Raw genomic sequence first — 10,207 nt, 5'->3', positions numbered from 1 at the left:
GCTGGTCAAACACCGAATTGAAGAGAATGTCCGTCGAGCTGTCTGAATCCACAAGTACGCACCTGACCTCGAAGTCGCTGATCCTCGGTTTTATGACAAACGCATCATCGTGGGGGTAGTGGACCCCTCGCGCATCATCTTCCGTGAAGAGAATCGGTTCTTTCGTCTTCGGCCTCTTCGGAGGGTTTTGTTCTTCTCGAGCAGCTTCGCAAACTGATGTCCGGGCCGCTGCCGAAGTACAACCTACTACCACCAAACCTCCCACTATCACGTGGATGGTTCCCTGAATTGGCCTCTCTTCCTGAGGCTGTCTTTGCAACGGTTCGGCTGGCCTGCTGCTGGATTCGGGGGCATCCCTTCCATGCTCCCCTTGCCGACCTATCTTATTATTATTATGGTGCGCAATCTGGCCGGTCCTAGCTGTCAACGATCTTGCCTCGGGCTGGAGCACAAGGTGCCTGAAACGGGGGAGAAGGCGAGTAATCTCCGGGGAAGAACCCGGTGAGAATGCTCTGATGCTCAAGTTAGTATTTGTTCAAAGGCAAGATAAAACTAGATGGCGCAAAGTTCACATACCTCTCTTTGGGGGGGAAGGAGGCCTTTTATAACCACTTCACGCACTCACTTCTAAGCTTCTATCAGGTCGGGTATGATTACCCCTACGCTTTTGCTAGTTCGGGTGTCATCACCTCTGCTGGGGCAAAACCGCCATTGCTCTCTTTGTCGGAACCATCTCTGTAACTGGAGATGGCGGTGGCAGGTGGTCGTTGAAGTGCGGCTGTCAAGCATCAGATCCCAAGTCAGTCAGGTGCGCCGCCCCTGGATACGGACTCCTTCGGTGTCGGGTACGGTGCGGTTGTTCAGTTCGGCGTCCTGGAGGCGAAGTGCTAGACTGGTATACGAGGTGAAGTCTTGAGTTCGAATAGAGGTGTGGCCCAAACTGCCATGGGGCAGGCCAGTTCGGGTTGTTGCCCTTTGTGTTCGCAAGGCTCGGGGTCTAAGGGAGAGCTCGGGCTCCTCGTGTGGAGTTCAGACCGCTGGTTCCTTCTTTCGGAGCTCGCGCCTTAGGCGGGCTGTTGTGCCGAGCTGTTGTCTTTGCCACGTATTGAGTGGTTACGAGATCGGACCAAATCTTCCTTCATCATTTGCCATCTTGGTTGATTGAATGCAAGCTTTTTTTTTTCTACATCATGTCTTTCTAGTATAGTACTCAAACCCATCAAATTAATATATTTTAATAAATTATTTATATTTGAAATTCCAATATTTTGAAATATATTACACCACTAGCATAAAAAAATTAAATTAAGTATATTTACAAAGAGAAAATATGCATGTATAGATACATATCTAATAGTTCGAATATTTGTCTGATTTTTTCATCAGTTTTTTATGAAAACAGATGCAGCCTTATTCAGTATTGGTATTTTTTTGTCCTACTTTCCTCCCTCCCCCAGGTGTCAAGTGGAATCACCGTTCTAATTTCGGAGCTCAAACTAAAAAAAGGAGAGAGGAATCATGTATTGATAAGTTCTGACGAGGGAGCCAATAAATAAGCGTGAATGTCTATCCACTACATACTTTTTTCTCCACTATGTTCATATTGTTCCAGTTGTTTCCACTTTCCAATTGCTGAATAGAAAAAGGGAGATTTATCAAAACAGAGTGGTTTTCATAGATATAGGATGGTAGTATTGCCAGTAACATACAGATAACATATAAGTCAGGCCATAATAAGAATTCATGCTGACTAAAGTCTAATCTTGTTCACCTGGTTGTTATGCCCAAAGTAAAGAGGACTATTATTAATGCCTATCCAGATATATGAGAGAGACAGAGAGGGGGGGTTTTCTGTAAAAAAAAAACATTATAAAAGTCTTAGTATTAGAAAAGAAGAGCATAAAGTGTAAAAACACCACAAATAAAGCCTTGGTAGTAGGAAAGGAGAGCATAAAGCCTCACGACCACTTTGAGGGGAAAAATAAAATAAAAACTCTAAGAGAGAGAGAGAGGAGGGTGCAATAGAAGTAATATGAAAGGGGAACAGAAAGCATCAGGAGTCAAGACCACTTAAAAATTTTTTAATCGATCAATGGTAATAATTAGAAATAGTAGTAAGAAAGAGCATCAATACCACAAGCTTCTCTTTTTCCCTGATCAAGAAGAAGAAAGGGAAAGGCAGGGCCTCCTCTTTTCTCGAGATGCCATTGTATTGAAGTTAGGACAGATTCCCTAAATTAAAACTACTACTTGTGATGCACACATAACAATGCCTAAAGCAAAAGCAAATGTGAATTGAAAAGAAAGGTATCTCTTCTTCAATTCAGAACGAAACCCACTCACCACCAACATATCAAGCCCCCCCTCATTTAATGGTTGGTGCCAGATTAACTTCTTACTTCCTCCAACTTTCCAAACATGGAGCTCTGTTGTCCCATCCTCCATAATTTGGCTGATAAAACAATTTAATATGATGAGCTTCCTGTGGGCCGAAACCTACCTACACAAAGCTACAAGCACATGCTCTAGAGCTTTTAAATCACTCTCAGTCTGCATTTCTGCATTAGACATTGACAGGGAAAAAGAATATGATAAGGAAACATCATCCAAATGTCCTTTGCCAACCTCAATTAAGTCATCACTGGGGGTGGTTTAACTTTAACCCAAGTTGATCAGGATCCAGGCAGAGGTTGAGAAGTTCTCACATGCATCAATTGGGTATTTGGGCATTTGGGTTTGCGAATATGAACCAACCTGCTAAAATCAGGAATATTAACAGCTTGATTCTTGAATGGTTCCATTGGGTTGATGGGTCGGGTCAAGAATTATGTATTACCCACCTCGTCACTTGGAGCTACTATATACCCTAGCTTGTTGTCTTACTACTGCATTAAAACCCCTGCCAAGAACTGGTGAACAACTAAGACTCGGTACGATGACATAAAAAATAGGAATTGCATCTGCAGTAACACACTACCACCACAAGCCCCAACTGTTTGTTTAAAGATTTATTATCAATTAAATAACGTTGATGTGGGATTAGCAGACATGTCTTTTTCTGTTTTCCAACTCAGTTCTTAGGAGAGAGAGAGATGCTTCCAGCAGATTCAAAGAACAAACATCCCTCACAGAACCCAACAAGTTGGTATCTTGCACGGAGAATATCACTCAAGCCTCCTAAAGAGAAGCATGATCAAATCTCAGGTGCATTGGAGATAACCCAATTAAACTATATTATTATCTGATAAAGCTTATATATCATTTATTTATTTATTAGTTTTTATACTACAACTTTTCAGAGTTTTTAATAAATTATTTTATATGGGTTTCTGAACTCTGAATTTCTGAATTGTTTCTTTAACTGAGCTATTGCTTGCCTTCGTGTAAATGCATGATAAAGCATGTACTCTAGTATATTTTAATCTTATTTCTTCTTATTAATCTATAAAAGATATTAATTAAAAAGAAAAAATAATGGTTAAACTAAAGATGTTCATCTTCTGTGGAATGGAATTGGAAGGCATGAAACCATGAGGCATGGGCTAGCTGGTTGGTACCTAATAGTGTTTCCAAAGCCTTGGGGAGGGGGATTTGGGCTTTTGGCATGTGTAGAAGAAAGGACCAAGTAATGATTAGGTGAGCGCGCTCTCATGGGATTAGTCACGAGCGGCCCCACCGTGGCCGTGCCCAATTGCCCATATTTAAAGTATAATGTAAGAGTCACACGTAGAGGCTACGAGTGAGATCGCGCTCATTCTCATTGGATTACCAGCCGTGTGAAATTCCAAGCGTGTGATCATGGAGAACAGCTGTCGGCACTCATCGGACTAGAGAAATACAGTCCAAAACTCCGAAGGTTGACTTGTGAATGCCGTCAAAAACCATTCTGCAGAGACTGTGAGAGCGTGTGGGGACTGAGCAGTGGGACTGAAACGTGTAGGATCTCTCTTCCTTGTCGACGTTGTTTCTTTGGCCTTCATTAATCTCTCTCTCTCTCTCTCTCCTTCCTTCCTTCCTGGTGCGATCACATGACACTAAAGCATGGTGGCCTGGTGGGTGTAGGTACGGAGGTATTGGTGGGTTGGGCCCACCAGCTGAGGTGTCGTAACTGCTTCTTTGGAGTTTTCATGTGACCTACAGGCTTACTGCGGGTGCGCCTGCATGTATTTATATCTCCAGCCTGCATCCCCCACCACCAACCCTTCAAGCTTTTCTCTCTCTCAAGTCTCTCTCTCTATCTATCATTCCCTCTCCCTCTCTCTGCTTCTGCTTCTGCTTCTCCATATCTTTTATCTGCATCTCTTCTCATCTGGTATTGAATCTGTAACCATGACGAAGACCTTTCAGTCTCGTGGGCTTCTTCTCCTCTTCCTTCTTTTCATTCTGTTCTCCTTTTCAGAAATAAACGCTCGTCTCTTGGAAGGAAAACAAGGTAATTGACCAAGAAAATGTCTTTCTTCTGCTAACCAGTAACCATCCATCATCTTATCTGTCTCTTATCTTTTTGCTGCTACTACTCTTTGTGGAACTAAAAGTTCAGTGTATTGCTTATATATAGGTAACAAAGATGTAAAGGATAATGGGGTTTTTAATCGAGATCTCATGTTAGAAACAGTCGAAGAGGATGCTTTGAATGTGAGTCCTGTTCCCACACTCTCACCCTCCCAAAAAATAATTTCTTTTCTTGCTTTATTTCATTTTGGAGTTTGGACTTCTGATCTTCTGTTTCTTATACTGTAATTTGCATTTTTTGGATAATTTTAACAGTTGATGGGAATGGAGAAATGTGACAACGCGGATGAAGAATGCCTAAAGAGGAGGATGACTTCGGAGGCTCATTTGGACTATATTTACACCCAGCACCATAAACCATAGATTTTCCATAAGAACAAGATCAAGTTCCATGCTTTGTTTCTCCATAGTCTTCTCCTCGAGTTTAGTTCAGTACTATGAAACACCTCTTGTTCAGCTCAAGGCTACAAAACCTCCACAAAAATAGCTTAAAATCTGGGTATTGGTCTCTCATTTTTATATATTATTCCAACTACTACATATATATAGTATGGATATGAGTTGTTAGTGTTTGTATTTCAGTACTACCCTACCCTATTATGTTGACTAAATCTACAAGGCTTTGATTCTTGAAATGTCTTTGATCTCGGAAATAAATAGTTTTCTGACTTTATCCCTCAGATCTGTCATGAAGTTTTAATACTTAGCAGCGTGAGCTTGATATTCCCTTCAGGGCAATTTTTTCAGTGTTTTGACAAGAAGAAATGAAAGGAGTGATATAACCGGTTAAAGAGAATCTTATGCTTTTGATTTAATTTTAATATATTACCTCCTCGAGACAATTAAGCAGCAGCCATCAAAAATATACTACCCATGATAAATCATACGCTTTCTTTATCTAAGGAGTAGGATATATGCTTGTTGCTTGCAAAACAAGATCAGGTGAAAGCAAAAGGCCAATCCAAACCGCATGGTCTTGAAATTTTGATGAGGAACTTTTATATTTAAGCTATTTAAGGATCGGTAGCAAGTTACCTACAGTTTTGGTGCACAGGCGCTCATTCAGAAATCCTAGCACCATTAATTCTTTGCATTAAAATGAAACGAGTTTTAAATCAAGAATTTGCTGACACGTCTCATACAGTCATACTTGACTTAAGACCAGTACTGCGAGAAGCTTTTAAAAGCTTACCGAACTTCTCCAAAGCAGATGAATGAGAGGGCAAACAGATGTAAACCCACTAAACTTCTCTCTCTCTCTCTCTCTCTCTCTCTCTCTCTCTCTCTCTCACTCACATAATACTCGTATTGCATGAATGATCCATGGGGCTCAAGTCGGCCGGCAGCCAGCTCTGCAAACACTAGTGACAGGAGAGAAGATTCTGGGCGGCTATAGAATATGGATGCGTTGGAACTTTGTCTTTGTAAAGCCCCCCAGTAACTTTGTTGCGCACTGGGTTCTTAAGAACTAAGTGGAGTGGAACAGATTTGACAGATCAATTGGCCTCCATGACCGATAGATTAATTCAATCTTCCAATATGGGCATGAAGGATAAGATGGGTCATCAGACTCCTCCCACACTCTTGACTCTTCTTTTACAAAAGGGACCACTGAGAGAGAGTGGATTTAAGTTTTGATGACCCTTCATCAGTGCCCCTACGCTATATGGCTTTAAAGAAAGAAAAAGTCTCTGAAGTATGACTTTTTCTATCAGACATGGAAGACTGAGAGAGAAATTCACCACTTACCATGGCAGAGTCAAACAACAAACACATATGTACGTTACGTTATATAACTATCAGTTATAGACTGATAGTTATGGCGCCCTCACCAACAACAATTACCGTACCATCACTGTCTGGTTAGTTATGTCGCAGTCAGAGAAAGAGAATGATGGCGATTGTATATAAGGCAGAGAACTACGGATTGAGCTTAACTTCGAAAGTTCATGGACGTGGGTTGGTGAAAGGAACCGAAAAGAGAAGAGGGTTCTCTATTAATTCAGATTCAGAATCAGGAGTTAGATGATTAAAGAGAACCGCACTGCCCATTCTGCAATCGTTATCACTTATCAGCTGAGGAGTAATTACTAATTACACCGGTCAATGACAAAGTAAGGATGGATGCAACAAACTATCGAAAATCAAAACCTTTAATACGAAGTATGTCAATAATTGGATAAGAATAAAATTAATAGGAACCCGAGAACCATTGCAAGGATGGCGACTAAGAGATGATTTGGCTCAACAAAAATAAACTTACAGCACCAATGATAATGCTTTTCAATGCCTAATGAGGCAAAATCCATTGCTTAACTGCTCAGATTACAATCAGATGCAATACAATTCTCTAGAAATTAAATGGAGTTCTTGACAAAGTCTGTATTCTAAGAATAGAAAGAGAGCAAATCTTGCTACCATAAAAAGCTGCTGCTTTTTTAGCAGATACTAGGAACAATAACACCACAGAGGACCGGGAGATTCTGTTGATGATGTTGATAACTCTGCACTCAGAGAGAATATGTTTCAGGCACCATGAAAGATTAACATTTTTCAACCTCTTCCAACAGAGCTTTTATGAGTAGCTAGTTGTGCATCTCCCTCAATCGTAACTGCTTGGATATCCAGCTTCAACAGACCTTCTAGTTGGACTGATGAATTCGTTTCAGAAGGGGATATTCCATCTATTCTAATTGCTCTGTCATATCAAAAGGAATCCAATCACTCCCTGAGTATCCATTACCGTTTGCCCCTTCGAAATTGAGTTTCAACTATTCAACTTCAAGCGCCACCTTACAACGTAGAGAGATCTAGTTGCTTCCTTTGTAAATTAATTGTAATATCTTCCAGCTTAATCAGCTTAGACCACGTCGCCAGCCAATGAGCAAACAACATCAATATTGCACAGTACACCTTCACTTAAGCTGGAAGACATTAATTCTTGGGCGGGAATGTGTGGAGTATTGCGCCAGAAAGACTTCCATTAAACATCACCAAAAGGCGGACGAGTTACAAAAGTTTGGGCTCCGACTAATTTAAGATCTTTATAACCTAAAGTTGTGGTAATTAATGGCCAATACAAGAGCGGGTCCAGAAGACAATGTCTTCAGCATTAACAGGATCGGAGGGTATACGGGTATACCAATTTTTGAGATGGAGCTTCAATGGTGTTTATCAAATACACTTTTGGCCTTCTCAGCTCCGTTCCAGCTCAGGTTCTCCACATCAATCAACTCTGCTACTCTTCTCTGCCGGTTTCCATGATTCAAAATAGGATCTTCAGGAGCCCAAAATGCATCAATGCTCATTACCCACAACCCATAAGGCTCCAATTTGAATCTCTTTCTGACATTTAAATAGGCTGTCCCATATTCCAGAAGGATTTTGCTTCTTCTAACTGATCAAAAATAGTTCAATGGAAGAACACAGACCATATGGACAAATTAAGGTCCTTTATGATGTTTCAGTTGGAGATGATGCGGAGGCAATGATTAGATAGGTAACTGATGATGGCAGATTTGGCCCTCCAGTGGAATTGTGACACGTGGCACCTCATGCCCATTAAGTATGGCCTCCAGGTAGCTCGCCACAGGCAATTCGCCATAGGCAGCTAGCCACAAGCAGCTCACCATAGGCAGCTCGCCATAAGCAGCATGCCACTACTCGCCATAGGCAGCTAGCCACAGGCAGCCCGCCACAAGCAGCTCGCCATAAGCAGCATGCCACTGCTCGCCATAAACAGCTTGCCGCAGACAGCTCACCATAGGCAGCTCGTCACTTATAGAGAAGCTCGGTACAGGGGTAGTTTGGCGTATCGCAAGAAGATCTCCTGCCTGACAACCTGGCCTAGACACCGACACGCCGACTGACACGGGCGCTGACCTAACGACCTGGCCCAGACATTGACCCGCCAACTGACACAAGCGCCGACCTAACAACCTGGCCCAGACACCGACCCGCCGACTAACACGGGCGTTGACCTGACGACCTGGCCCAGACATTGACCCGCCGACTGACACAAGCATCGACCTGACAACCTGGCTCAGACACCGACCCGCCGACTGACGCAGGCACCGCCCTGACAACCTGGCCCAGTCACCGACCTGGCTGCCTGACACAAGCGCCAGCCTGACATCCTCGAGGAGTTCACCACCGTACCCCGGTCCTGACGGGATGTGACGAGTCTTACTGTTTGGAGGCTTTTCACACACCTAACCCGCGAGGACTCCAGTATATAAAGACCTCACCCCCCAAGGGGAGGGAGATGGAAAAAAGGTGGAGGTAATCCCTGCTCTCTCGTTTCTCTAATATTATCTTCAAAGCTCTCTACAATCAGAGTGCTAACTTAAGCGTCGGAGAGCCCCCGCCGGGAAAATACCCCCGGGTCCTCTGATTCAGTTCTCGCAGGTCCCTCAGCTCCCGCCGCCTACAAAGAGGAGAAAAAGATGGAGTTCCCGCAGGTCCCTCAGCTCCCGCCACCTATAAAGAGGAGGAAAAGATGGAGTTCCCGCAGATCCCTCAGCTCCCGCCGCCTACAAAGAGGAGGAAAAGATGGAGTTCCCGCAGGTCCCTCAACTCCCGCCGCCTAGAAAGAGGAGGAAAAGATAGAGTTCTCGTAGGTCCCTCAGCTCTCATTGCTTACAAAGGAAAGAAGACCACCTCATGTAGAGGGCAGTCGGGTTGTGCTGCACCAGAGAGCTCCACCATTCTTTAAGTCATAGGCCGCCTAGTAGGGAGTTCGCCACCAGGTAGCTCTCCGCTAGGCAGTCCGCCACCAGGGAGCTCGTCACCAGGCAGTTCGCCACCAGGCAATTCGCCACCAGGCAGTCTGCCACCAGGTAGTTTTCCACCAGGCAGTTCGCCCCCAGGCAGTTCTCACACCAGGCAGTTCGCCACCAAGTAGCTCATCACCAAGGCACGTCACCACCGGATCAAATAACAAGGTACTTAGCCAAAAAATTTTTACATCACAAAACATTGGTACATGGCCAGAAACAGATACATCAGTAACGAAAAGAGAATTTGAACTATAAAGCAAAGGTTGTGAGGCCTATGAATTGATAGTTGATACTGATGAAGGAAGAATATATGAATTCAATCAAAGTAACAGCTGATCAAGGATATACTAACATTAGGCTTAGTATTGGATAATGATTTAACGGTCTAACATGATCCGTTATCTTCTCTCGTTATCTTCGCTCGCTGCTCATCTTAATCTTTATCTCTCTTGTATCTTATCTAGAGTTAGTTGTGTTGTATTCTCATCCAAATACCTCAATATTTGTATCTCTCAAACTGTAATTGCTTGGACTATTATAAATACATGAGGGTTTGATCCTCTCACCATAGAATGATTCTCATATTTTCTACTGTGTTGCTATATCTTTAAGTTGGTATCAAAGCCAAACATCATGGCCTCCAATGCTGATTCCAGGTCTGCAACTGTTCAAAGTTCTCAAGGCTCTCAGTCTAGTGTGTCTATGACCGGTGCGTCAATATCTTCATCAATTTCTGCATCTTCTCACTATCTCCCTATCAAGCTTAGTGGAGACAACAATCTACTCTGAAAGGCGCAATTGCTCCTGATTTTCTACATTGACAAGCTTGGGAATAGTTGATGGCACCACTAAGGCACCTCCCAAAGAGGTTGCCGATCCTACCCATCCCGACAACATGATTCCGAACCCTACATATG

The 10,207-nt window shown here is 43.1% G+C and overlaps 1 protein-coding gene across 1 annotated transcript; it reads left to right on the top strand.

Moving 5' to 3' along the window:
• Positions 1–4,017: 4,017 nt before the first annotated feature.
• Positions 4,018–5,192, top strand: LOC148847303 (uncharacterized). Its single transcript, XM_088951656.1, has 3 exons — positions 4,018–4,432; positions 4,559–4,635; positions 4,768–5,192. Exons 1-3 carry the CDS (start codon positions 4,162–4,164, stop codon positions 4,873–4,875), a joined length of 456 nt encoding a protein of 151 aa, XP_088807782.1. The 5' UTR covers positions 4,018–4,161; the 3' UTR covers positions 4,876–5,192.
• The last annotated feature ends 5,015 nt before the right edge of the window (positions 5,193–10,207 follow it).

Source organism: Nelumbo lutea, chromosome 6, assembly GCF_056320005.1.
Source record: "Nelumbo lutea isolate HS-2025 chromosome 6, American lotus-T2T, whole genome shotgun sequence".
Classification (NCBI taxonomy): domain Eukaryota; kingdom Viridiplantae; phylum Streptophyta; class Magnoliopsida; order Proteales; family Nelumbonaceae; genus Nelumbo; species Nelumbo lutea.
This window is presented reverse-complemented; position numbering and strand designations above follow the sequence as displayed.

What these genes read in the sequence shown, in the direction of transcription:
- LOC148847303 (XM_088951656.1), top strand. Translation starts at nt 4,162, where the DNA reads ATGTATTTATATCTCCAGCCTGCATCCCCCACCACCAACCCTTCAAGC. An exon ending in TCTCTTGGAAGGAAAACAAG is followed by an intron (nt 4,433 to 4,558) that starts GTAATTGACCAA and finishes GCTTATATATAG; the next exon opens with GTAACAAAGATGTAAAGGAT. An exon ending in TCGAAGAGGATGCTTTGAAT is followed by an intron (nt 4,636 to 4,767) that starts GTGAGTCCTGTT and finishes TAATTTTAACAG; the next exon opens with TTGATGGGAATGGAGAAATG.